Consider the following 12,807-nt stretch of genomic DNA (forward strand, 5'->3'; position numbering starts at 1 on the left):
GAAGGAAAGAACCCTGCTTTTTGTGTGCTTCTGCATGGGGTTCTTCTTTAAAATGCCCTACATTTTAAAATAGTAGTGTTTTGAGGTTTTGCCTACTTTTAAAGGATGTCGTGACTGAAAATAAGCTGAGAAATGCTGTTCTAGAGGAATGTACTGACACTATAAAATAAAATATATATGAAAGAAAATAAAACTATTTCAGGTCACAGAATGCCTACCACCCAGTCTATGTACGGTCAGCATCAATGACAGATTTTAATCATAAATATCTAATGAGGAATAAGCCAAACGTATATTAATTAGACATCCTTCTGAACGCATACAGCAACCTTTTTCACATTATCAATTTACAAGTATTAGACAACCAGCGTGCCAGTGAATAATAGCACACCATAGCGGCACAGTAAACTTTCCTTGTGCCACCAAAAAAATGGCTTGGCATGCCCACCCATTAAGATTGCTGACCCTTTGTTTAGAAAATCTAGGAGGAAGAGCCTGCCAATTAACAACATTCTAATTACTCTGCCCTCAGTCCCCTCCATGAACGATCAATAGGAGCCAGGAGAGCGCACTTTCTGTACAATTAACAGTCTCACATGCCACAATGAACAGATAATACAAATTGATTCCCTGAAATTAGCCGCTGTGAGCTGGCCTAGATAAAAACCTATAGTTCGATATTGGTCACAAACAGTCAAGCTTTGAAAGCGCTGCGCGGACAAAGGACTGATGGCGTTCAAGTGCTGACAATGCCTCACAATTAATGTACCAAGCAAGTCTCATTCAGAAACAGGCACTTAGAGTTTATTGGGAGGGGTGGAGAGGTAGATCAAACGTGTTAATATTACTTTTTACTCCTTATCGACCGCTGCAAATTAGGAGTAAAAAAAAAAAAAATAGACAACACTCAACACGTCAAACAAATAGTAAATATAGAAACTGGAGACTGCAACAAGTAATTGATTAACCTTTAGGGAATCTAGGCTGCAAAACACACGATACTACCACTAAAGAGGATTGCCATAGAACATACATGATGACGATCATCATGAGATTTTTCACCAATCGAGCAATATGTTTTATATTCAAAATTATGTATTAAAATTGACAAAGTACCAAACAGGAAAAAGTACAAAAAGTAAAATAAAAAAGTTCCCAGAATGGTCACAATGCATAACAGGGTGCAAAAACGGGATTATGAAGCAGAGGAACAATATATGGTGGCCATTCGCATCTAGTGTGAGAATATAGGAGAGTAAAGTTGGATATACATTGTTCTTTATGAACCGACCGAAATTTGCACAGTGGTGGCCCTGTTGCCACCCTTCTGTCCTGCATCCAGATGATCATCCAGAGGAAAATCTTTGGGCAAATAGGTCACTGTTCCGGTATGCCGACAGTGACACCCCCACCACTGTCATAATACAAAAAGGACACAGCGGGAAATGAACGGTTAGAATCTCTGTCCACTTGGTATTACAGTCTACGGCTTCCTGTTCCAGTGACTGCAGCTTTGATCATTTATTTTAGTGGAGCAGGTACAGAATATCAAAAGCTCCCCGATGTGGCCACCCACAGTTATAAAAAAAACAAACAAAAAAAAATTAATTATTATTAAGCTGGTCATACACTGGTAGTTTTATTTTGTTCAAGTAAATAATTCTCCATTGCCCCATCATCAACTAAACAGCCGTAGATGCAGGCATCTTCCCTGATTTTGTATTCTGACCGCCGGCACCTGTTGATGTGCAAAAAATACACTTGGCTCCCAAGTCCTGTTGTGGGATGACAACACAAAGCATTTTTGTAGACAAACTGGTGTCAAACCCTGTCCAGTTGCCTTTTGCTTACCTACTCAAACCCACCCCCTATCCCATTCTCCACAACACACAGACTAATCATTCTATAGTCCCAAGGTGACAACTAGAAGGGCTTATTGGCTTCTTGAGATAACAAAAGGAAGTGTGCACAAAACACAAGCCAGCTCTGAATATCTGATGATCAACAGGTTTTATCAATGCACAGATATAAGAAAATGGTTTAAATGAGAGATAGAACAGAACAAAAGGGAGCAAACTAGGACTTTTTTTGGCATCATAACATTCTTTACACTGTATAGGACACGACGACTCACTGGACCCTAGACTGCTGGAGCGGTGGGGGAGAGAGGCTGAAGGAGCCAGTCTAAAGCTGGCCATACACCTTACAATTATCGCTCTATTTCTGTCGTCCCGTCATGGAACCCGTGTTCGATTTCCGCTTGAATACCCCATCATGCACAGACCAATGTAGATTTCGATTATCGTTCGTTAGCAATAATAATTGGCCGAAATTAGTCATTCGACAGAACGGAATTTCTTTTGTGCATGTGCAGTGTTAACGTTGCGATTTTTTCCGTACGAAAACACCACTAATCCATCGATTTTCGTACGATTAAAAAAAAAAAAAGTTTTCCTACCTGACCGACGAAATTCGGCCAGCTGTACAGTAATTGTGATTGTTCACTTCCCATCAACTGGCCGATTATCGTACGAAAACCCGATCGTGTTCTTTTTCTGAACCGTAAATCGCAAGGTGTATGGGCACCTTAAAGCTGGCCATACACTTGCACTTTTTCCATCTGACCATAGAATATATATCTTATTCCTCCATCCAAGCTAAACTGTGTGGATGAAGGAATCTCCCACTGGGCCAGGCTTCAGTATCTTGCTGGTGGCCCCGCTGGCTGTCAAAACACCTGAACAATCTGATTGGATGCAGGCATTGTTCAGGTATTTTGAAAGCCAGCGGGGCCGAATAGCAAGATACTGAAGCTTGGCCCAAAGGGAGATTCCTCCACCCACACAGGTTAGCGTAGATGAAGGAATCTGTTGCACTTTTTCCATCTGACCATAGAAAATCTGCAGATAACCTATAGGTGTGTGGCCAGCTTAAGAGATAGCCTGGGATCGCTTTTCTGACGAGTATAACTTGTTTTTTTTTACCTCCCTAGATAAAACGAGGACGTAACCCTTGCAGTGCGGGAAAAGCTCCACTGCCGGGGCTAAAGTTTGCTTTGCCCAGAGTTGTGCTTTAACCATTCACTTTGCTAAGTATGACATTTTATCTTTTAATAAATGATGAATGCACCTTTTGTAGGCGCTACAATTTACAAAACAGACATCATGGTTTTCCAATTGAACCAAATAACAAAACAAGGAAAACACTGATGTTTGATATTGTCTTTTAATTACCTCTAAACTAAAATGAAATGAAAATACATTTTCAACCACAAAGCTTTCTCTGACACATTCTGATCAAGGCCCTTGAGGAAAAAAAAAACAAAAAAAAAACAAAACAAAAAAAACACATCCATGTAATCAGACGGGCCAGAGGCTAAATCTGAAAAAAAAATTCTGTTTATATAAAGTCGAATAGCAACTCGCAGCTTTCTGATGTACATTGTGAAAAAAAATGAATACAAAGCCGAAGGCAAGAAATATATTGTGCCTCGTGTGTGTTATTTGCACTTTCAATTATCCTTTGTCCCTCCCCACCCACCGTGTATTTCAACCTCTCGTCTAAATGGATTAGAAAACACGCAGGTCGCGTCTGTGTCGGCGGCACACGGAGTATTTGATCACTGAATAATGGCTTTGTCGGTACACCACAAAAGCCATTTACGCAGTACGGATGATTCCAGAAAACCGCCACCATCTCAAAACGTATAGTTTTACATAAAATTAGGACGACAAGACCAACATGGTGACAAAAGTATATAGTGTTACATGTGATCTCCTCCCCACCAAAAAAATTGACGGGAACATTATAGACTTCTTTTTTTTACTTTTTAAAGTAGACATTAACTCAAAAAGTGAACATCTGCTATCCTATAGAGCAACCTGTTGGCTGTTGTCTCGGCACCCTTTAAAAAGTAGGGATGCATGGAAACATGGGCCGCAGAAACATATTGGCTGAAAATGTCCCAGCGGGGAGGAGAGAAACTGTCACAAGTGGCCAAATGCTGCGGGAGGAGAGCGCTGTGAGCGGCCGGCATTTCTCCTTCCGCACCACTCGCTCAGCCTCCTGTGACAGCGTGTCAGGATGGAGAGCGTGTATAAGCAGTCAGTGATCACTGAGTGTTTGTAGATAATTGAGGACATAGTATGGTTACTATATCCTCAGTTATGAATGAATGGGAAGTGATCTACATCACCTCCTTTTCATTCATGATTGTGGTTATAGTAAACATACTCTGTCCTCATGTTATCAATGAACAGGAACATTCATAGAGGATTCCTGTCCATTGATAACAGGGGCTGCAGAAAAAGAGATGTGTCCGCAATCTCTTTTTCTATTTTAAAAAGGCAAATATCAGGAGTCTGTTTAGACCCCTAATATTTCCCCGAAGCCCCTAAAAGTAAAATAAAAAATGAATAAAATATTTAAAAAATTGAAAAAAAAAGTTTATAAAAAAAAGTTTTTTTAAAAAATTTGAAAAAAAGTTAAAAAACCTTTCGGTCCGATTTCCTTTATTTAGGTTTTGAAATTTTCATCTTCGGAATGCCAGGGGAAGGTCCTGGAGGCAACCCACCCTGAATTAGTGTCCTGCATTTCCATCACCATGGGAATGCATGATGCTGTCCGAAAATTTGAAGGCACCCTAGGAGCACCCTGGTTGGAAAAGGCTGCTATACAGAGCACTACCCTGAAAAATAAACATTTTGCCTGGATTTCTTCCTCAAAGTAGCAGGGCACTTCCTGCACCTTTGGCATAATAGCTGTATATCTGCAGGGTGAGATCATCTAAGGCGCTCTGCCTCCCCTGACTACCAATCTCACCAGATTAGTAGTGAGATTTGGTAACAGTACTACTGTGCTGATCATTTTTCTTGCTGGAAAGTAAGCTGTACCTGCTGTGCCAGGATCTCCCTGCTTCCGATTCATCAATTCTGTGGAGCTGTGCTTCCTCCTCCTCTCCTGATCATTACCCCACCAGTCATCAGGGACAGTGCAGTATAAATGATACAGCATGTCACATGCCAAAACACAACCATATTAGTGAAATGGTACTGCTGCTCTACCGCCCACTGCAAAATCCCTAGTTACAGGGTGGTGGAGCCTGCTGTCTGTCTAAACAAGGATGAAGGGTATGTTCAAACATGGCCTACTCTATAAAATAAATACCACTAATTCTGTTACACTTAATGCTGAATTTCAGGGAAGAAAAAAAAAAAGCAGAAGCATAGGGAAGACTTCAGCGATGTAATCATGTCAATAAATGGACCAATGCCTGGGCAGGTAATACAGGAAGGTGCAATGGTGAATAATTGTGTTACTTTTCTGGTTATGGAGTGTGGTAGGGGTAGGGGAATTTATAAAAATGGCGATCAGAATTGCAAATATTTTGGTAAAAGAAAGATGAACTTTAGGCAAGCGTTTTAATGTACAATTGAAATACAAACATTTGAATGGTTTTAGCTGATATAAGATAAAAGTATGCAATTATGTCCCATCAGTATTATAATACAAGCAACCCTGCCAGGTCTGTGACCTCACTTTCCAACATCACAATTAAAGCAAAACACCTTGGTCAACAACCTGACTCCAGTAAGCTGACTGGATGATGGAGAATCGCCATACTGATGAAGTCATGTAGTTCTCCCAATTTACATTCATCCTGTCAGCAACCTTTTAGGGTTTGGATCACAGCACCGTGCAAGGCAGTCAGGTCTGACTGGTTCACTCTTCAGTTCCAGTCCAGATATGCATGGGTATTGGCAATATAAAAGACACATTTTAGGTACTTGCAGTATACTAGCGGCTTTTAAAAATACATTTTAAGATATCCACATGGCATTTTTTTTGTTTTCTTTAAAATACCTGTCTGAAGTTTATCTGCAAGTCACAGTGAAGATTATAAACTTGAGAACTGCATAAACATGTCAATGAAGATGATAGATCCAAAGAAAATCAGTGGGGCATTAGAAACCTACCCTTCTTATTCCAGGAATTAAAATGCTGTATGACAACTTCCTCCAGTTTCTTCAGCTTAGGATGGCTATAGATATATGGCTTTCCCACATCAGAGCCTAAAGAAAAGAAAACCGCACACACACATCAGACGTGACCAAACATATGTACAACACGCTTAAGTAGCACATAGGAATCAGTCTGAACATAGAACCATCATAAAGATAAATTCACTGAAAGAAAAAGGATTTCACCATCAGATGCTGGCTGAGCTGTCAGCTGCAACTGGTACAAGTTATTTCTTGATGACCATTGAGAGTCTAAAGTAGATTATACACCGATTTTTTTTTGTTCAACCTGCGGACTGAATGAAAAAATAGATGAACAGCGTGAATGGACGAATCTCCTGCTATGAGCTTTGTATTCTGACAGAGGTGCTGGCCAGTGTCAGAATACCCGGACGGTGCTTGCAGCTGACTGGGGCTGTGCGCTTTGTGGCAACATAACCAACCTCCAAGACAACCCACCTGGTCTCAAGATACCCCCATTATAGAGATTTCCCCTCACTTATGACATGGGAAAGCAAGAAGAGATCTCTTCATAATGATGGGACATACCACTAGGGATGCACCGATACCGATACAAGCATCGGTATCGGACCACCTTTGACAATTGTTGCCTAAAGAAGGTATTTTCCCATTGTAATAAAATATGTATATAGATATATAGATATCTATAAAGATATCTATATATATTCCTTTACTTTGCTTCCATTTTGAAATATTTCCTCTCCCTTTTCCAAAGGACAGAGACAGCAATGTTTGTTCAGGGTTCTACTTCAAAGAGTCAAGGTGGGGAAGGTGGGTATGAAGTTCAGACACTTCGGAGTAATGTGGGGCCTTGTCGCTAAGGCTCACCACCCTCAGACATTCCGACTGGTCCATTATTATGATAAGTAACCCCAAACATGTTCCATCGGTAAAAGTTGATCTAATGATCAACTTCTGTCAAGTGAGTAAGGTTACCAATGGAGCAAATTTCAGCCAATTCAGCAGGAATGTGCTCCATGTGTACCCAGTTTAGGTAATGTAACTTCTCTCCTGCTTGCTTACTATAATGTGTACTACATCAACTGCACAAAAACCAAACTAATCAGTGTCAATCAAAAGTTTTTTTTAGCTGCAGTGATAATCCTAAGCCACTGGAGAATCTTAAATGCTACATAAGCCTAAAATGTAGACAAACCATTATAAGTACAGCAGCAGAAAGGTATTTCTCTCGGAAAAACAAATGTAGTTTAATGGTTAATCTCTACATAGTTGGTTCTTAACGTCTCTTACAATCTGACTGGAGACATAATGGACCTTTTTCCAGGCTGCTTAAATTGAAATACACGTGGGTCCAGGAAACACATTGTGCAGCAACTAAAAAGAGACAACTATACCATTTTGACTTCTATGCACCACTTCCTTCTACACCTTAAGCCTGCCTAAAGAATTTTAATTGATTGCCCAAATCTGTCCTAAGCCTTCACTAAACACCAGGGTGCTGCAACAAGGGTGAAAATGCCTTAAGCTTAGTGGTCCGAGGTGGTTTATTCTACACACAGCAACCTTGCATAAAGATCTGAGATTCCATACATATACAAGGACTAAATGAAAAACTTGTCTCTGATGCAAAATATTCCAGGTGTTTTTGGATAATTAGAATACTGCTCTGAACCAGACACTTTCTATAAGCCTCGTTAATGAAATAGAAAAGCCTCCATAAAATATACATAAGGAAAGCCAGAGCTTAGCTCCCCAATACCACTGATTATATGGCAGGCATTAGCAGCCAAATCGCATATTAAAGCTTCTGTTGTGACATGCATAGACAGACATCGTTATTCTATTTGCTGAACTCACAGTCAGATGAAACACGGGCACAAATTCCTTTCGATTGCATGTTGTAAACTAAATTAAATGGAGGGGGATATTGGACAGAAATTATATGCAGATTACAAGGCCGGGAAACACGGTTATGTGAAACAAAAAAACGGTTGAGCTTGTCAGACAACAGACATGCAAGAAGAATACTGTTTTTATGAATATTAATGTTTATATTGTTTGAGTGTGCATGTTAATGTACTGGAGAAGAGCCAGAGAAAAGCAAAACTGGTCTCATCTCACGGATGGAAAAAAACCCCAAAACAATCACAGTAAAATCCTTCTCCCCAATGGTTAATTGTGGTATACAGTCAGTAGTCTTCTACTGATGGGTATAGCTGCCACCTCCAGGGAACTGGACAATAGGCAAAGCAAAAAGCACAGACCAGTCTAGTGGCTATAGCCCTGCATGTACTGAATGAGCTCAGGAACAGCAACTACTAAATTGGTATTGGGGGAATGGTAACTTGCAAACTGAGCATCATACTGTGGGCAAGGGGCCAACAAAACCAAGAGAACTCAACCGACAGGTTGGGAGGGAGCTGTGTACCCCAATGAACTACTGAAGAAAAGGATTTTACATTGAGTAAAAAAACAAAAAACATTCCCAGCAGTCTTCCTATTGATGAGTGAGGGCTGGGTAAAAAATAATTAGCAAGGCATCCCCCCAAAATTATGGCACGACTAAATCTGCTCGGCCGCTTGTGGGACCTTGCATCCAAAACTGGATTGTAGCGATTCCTCAGGATCCATCCGAGAAGACTTGTTCTGATCCCACCTCCACAGATGATCAAGATGAACTCATCCAATTTATGTAGGGGTATAGGAGGTTAGATGGGGCTGTATGCATTGGGTCAAAGTGACACAAGTAGCTCAGCTGGAAAGTTTTCCGGTTGCCAATGCTGTGCCAGTGGTGGACTGAGATAATTGTTGGAATGCCAGACTACATTCAAAACCTATAAGTGGGTCAAACCTTGCTGCACTTCAACCCAAACAGATGCCTGTATATTTCAGGGGTTGTGTGTCTTCAGCAGCCAATTTGTGACTCACCGCTGGGAGCAGAAAACAAGGATTCCAGTTGCTGGTAAAGATTCATGAAGTCAGTATTTCGACCAAGATCATTCCGTGCTCGAGTCATACCTAAGAAAGATTAACAATATTTATATTGATGAATGGTCATGTCCAAGACTAGTATAAAAAGGAGGGGGAGGATTGGGGGCAAGCTGATGTTGTTGCAAACCCAATAAAAAACAGTGACCAAATATAGGCAGATCTTAGAGCCAGGCAACTAATGCTGGCAAAAATTACAACTGGTGCAACGTCTGAGGTTTTCGCTAGTTGTCAATGGAGCTGGCTCCTGTACTGGACAGACTGGCTCCTGAATTCCATATTAATTTCTCCATCCCAAATATTATAGACAGCAATAAAAACCTGACCGTTTGTGCTCATTCTTTACAAAGTCTGGTGGTAGAAAAATACATGTTCCAAAGGAGCAACTGTACAAATGGATAAAACAATACTGAGTAGATTTAAAAAAAAAAAAAGAAAGAAGTGGGACCATTGGGGCCAATCTTAAACACAGTGACTGTCAGCTGAGATGAAAAATACTTGCCAGTCTCTGAGAATGTGCCAGGGCATCTTTAAAACACCACCACTCCAAAGCCAAGCATGTTTTTTGTATGAACTACACATGATAGCACTACAATGATCTTACCTTTGGACCCATCCATTATTGATCGCAGATAGTAGCATAGAGAACGTGTTCCCATCTGCAATAAAAGCTCATAGCCATGATATAAGCTTATACAGAGAGCAAAATCTCCTTCCACCACTCCCATCTGTGCCCCCTGCATGAGACAAAGATATAAACTTATTACTGCCTATACACAACCTGAATGAATAGAATTATCTTCATAATCAGCATTACAGAGAAACTGACTACTTGCAAAATATTCAAGGCTAGTAATAAGATATGTTAAGCTGGTGGACTTGTATAGAGATACTTCACCAGTCATCAGAGTAGGATTAAAGTCAATGACACATTGTGAGACCTATCACTGCTCCCTGTTTAGACCTGCAATCAAAGCACTTGGTAGAGGAAATTCTTTCTGCACCGATTTCCATTGTGGGTCTAAGCTATAACTTAACCCCAAGAGCCACAAAGAAGATTAATGCTGGAAGATGTGAAAAGATGTCACAGGAATTCCCACATTTTACCATCACAGAAACATCATGGCACAAATCCCAGTGGACACAAACTGGTCTCTACCATGAAAGGCCACTTGGTTGTATTTGCCCACCAGGCCAAATATTCTCAATCCTCTCCTGGATACAGCACCATTCTTCTTATAAGATGGAGGCTACAGACATCATTGTTACAAGAATACTCTTGCTATGTAAATTACAAAGAATATTAAAACCAGGATGTATCACATTTCCTTCTAGATCCCTACAAACATACATTCCTATACAATAGTTCTATACTGTACTAAAAGTGACCAATAGAATAAAAACATGAAAAAGCCCTGCAATACTTGCTGGTCTCAATTCCCGCTTTATTGACTTACCGTAGATACTCGAGTATAAGCCGAGATTTTCAGCCCATTTTTTTGGGTGAAAAGTGCCCCCCTCGGCTTATACTCGAGTCAGCGCCAGCGCGTCTTCTTACTTACCTCGCCGAGCGTCGCGTCACTGCTGCTCCGGTGGGCGGCGCTCCGAGCGGGGTCATCTGGCAGTCTCCGGGTCCTAATTTAGGTGGCCGGAGACTGCCAGATGACCCCGCTCGGAGCGCCGCACACCGCAGCAGCAGCGACGCTCGGCGAGGTAAGTAAGAAGAAGAAAAAACCCCCCGCAGCGGCCAGTCAGGCAGGGGAGCAGGGATGAGTCAGCGGCGCGCTGATCAGGCGAGAGGAGCTCCAGGTGGGGTTGTAATTTAGCGGGCAGGCACCTCTGAGCCAGCTAAATTAGGACCCCACCTGGAGCTCCTCTCGTCTGATCAGCGCGCCGCTGACTCGTCCCTGCTCTCTCCGTGATGTGATGATCCGATCACCGGCACACAGTGAGTGAGGGGAGGGGGGGGGGGGGGGTAGAGAGAGAGATTAATTAAGCAATTATATATGTATTGTCTGCACTGTATTAGCAGTATATACTCTATATAGAGTATATACTGCTAATACAGTGCAGACAATACATTTACAATTATACTAACATGAATGTATTAAATGATCTGTATGTAGCCCTGTACTATGGATCATTTAACCCATTCATGTTAGCAGAGGATCATTGTAAATGTATTGTTGCAGGCACTCTATATGTACATGTACTATATACTACATATAGAGTGCACTGAACAATAGATTTACAATTATCCTCTGCTAATATGAATGGGTTAAATGATCTGTAGTACATGATATGTAGCCCTGTACCCCCTTTTCCACTTACAGAGCTAGGTTATTTTTCCTTTTAAATAAATATTAATGTAATTTTATTGGTATCTATCTACCAGTAGCTGCCTCATTTCCCACCCTCGGCTTATATTCGGGTCAATACTTTTTCCCAGGTTTTTTTGGTCAAATTAGGTACCTCGGCTTATATTCGGGACGGCTTATACTCGAGTATATACGGTACATTTCTTGAAGAGCTAAATCTGGCTAAGGAACCTTCAGTATTCAACACTTCCAGCTTCCAACACTTGGTGACTCCCTATGCTCTATATAAAAAAAAAAAAATCGAAGCTCTGCACCCCGATGTAAAGTAATTCATTCATTACTTTACAGTTCGGGCTTTTGTTCAAGTTTCTATACCAGCAACAGCTGCTTTAAGTGACACCAGATATTAAAGAAATATGTAACTTCTGGTTGAAAATGCTGAGTGCTTTGCCATCATGCTACTCCTCTGGTTGCAATACTTTGCCCCAGAACAAGCAGGCAACAGTGGAGGCAAAAACTGCTGATCTGCATACTTGCTCCAGGTCAGTAATGCAGAAAGCACTGAGACCAGAGATTAAGCATGATAACCAGGTAACTAGCATTTTCGGAAGACATGAAACAGGAGCCAATGGTATATCTTTATGGCAGGATCTATCAACCATAACCCTGAGGGCTGCATTGGCCGCTGATGTGCACTATGAATGCTAATGCATAGTAAAGAAGTTGCTTTTTTTATTTCCAACTTAATTGAATGGCCCAAAATGACATGGCATTCATCTTTATGCAAAGCAGTATACTGCATCCCAAACCCCTGCACTGGCACAAGGCTGCCCACTGCAGCCCAGCGCATATGATGTGAATGGGCCTACAGAGTTGTAATGTACTTAGGGCCCGTCACCTCCATTCGGTTTCCTATGAACAGAGCTAAGGGATACCAGCGCTGAGATGTACTGCAACTGACAGCCCAGCGGAGCCCTTCTGTACATAAAGTTTGTGGTCGGTCTGTCTGTACATGATGCATGAAGAACACTTGCCACAATATTAGAAGGTGGGTTCTTCCGGAACTGATCTCGAAACAGGATGATCTGGTATTTTGTTAGGTTGGGGATATCTCTCCGTGACAACACATTGTTCTGAATCAGTCGACCTGCAAAGGTCTCTAGAACCTATAGGTAAAAAAAAACAAAAACATATTAACAAGTTTGCAAATGCCATTAAATATTACATGTGAAAGAAAACCAACAAAATATACTTATGCTGAATTTTTTTATATCACCCCCCAGAAATCCAATCAATTGGAAACAGAAGAGAAGACAAAAACACAGCCTTGGAAATATACATGAACGTGCAGTTACTCCTGCACATTTTTCTTTTTTATTAACAATCTGATTAGATGCCGGCATTGTTGAGGTATTTTGAGAGCCAGCGGGGACGACTAGCAAGATACTGAAGCTTGGCCCAGTGGGATATTCCTCCATCCACACAGTTTAGCGTAGATG

At 41.2% G+C, this 12,807-nt stretch overlaps 1 protein-coding gene across 1 annotated transcript in view; it reads right to left on the reverse strand.

Annotated features, from left to right (window-relative positions):
- FANCM (Fanconi anemia complementation group M) overlaps positions 1–12,807 on the reverse strand; it is a 123,432-nt gene that overhangs the window by 39,924 nt on the left and 70,701 nt on the right. The window contains 6 exon segments of the mRNA XM_018569608.1: positions 5,445–5,460; positions 5,972–6,071; positions 6,314–6,377; positions 8,941–9,020; positions 9,595–9,727; positions 12,343–12,474. Coding sequence (XP_018425110.1) covers positions 5,445–5,460; positions 5,972–6,071; positions 6,314–6,377; positions 8,941–9,020; positions 9,595–9,727; positions 12,343–12,474 — 525 coding nt within the window.

The sequence above is a fragment of the Nanorana parkeri genome, unplaced genomic scaffold (assembly GCF_000935625.1).
Source record: "Nanorana parkeri isolate BGI_ZX_2015 unplaced genomic scaffold, ASM93562v1 scaffold1365, whole genome shotgun sequence".
NCBI classification, from domain to species: domain Eukaryota; kingdom Metazoa; phylum Chordata; class Amphibia; order Anura; family Dicroglossidae; genus Nanorana; species Nanorana parkeri.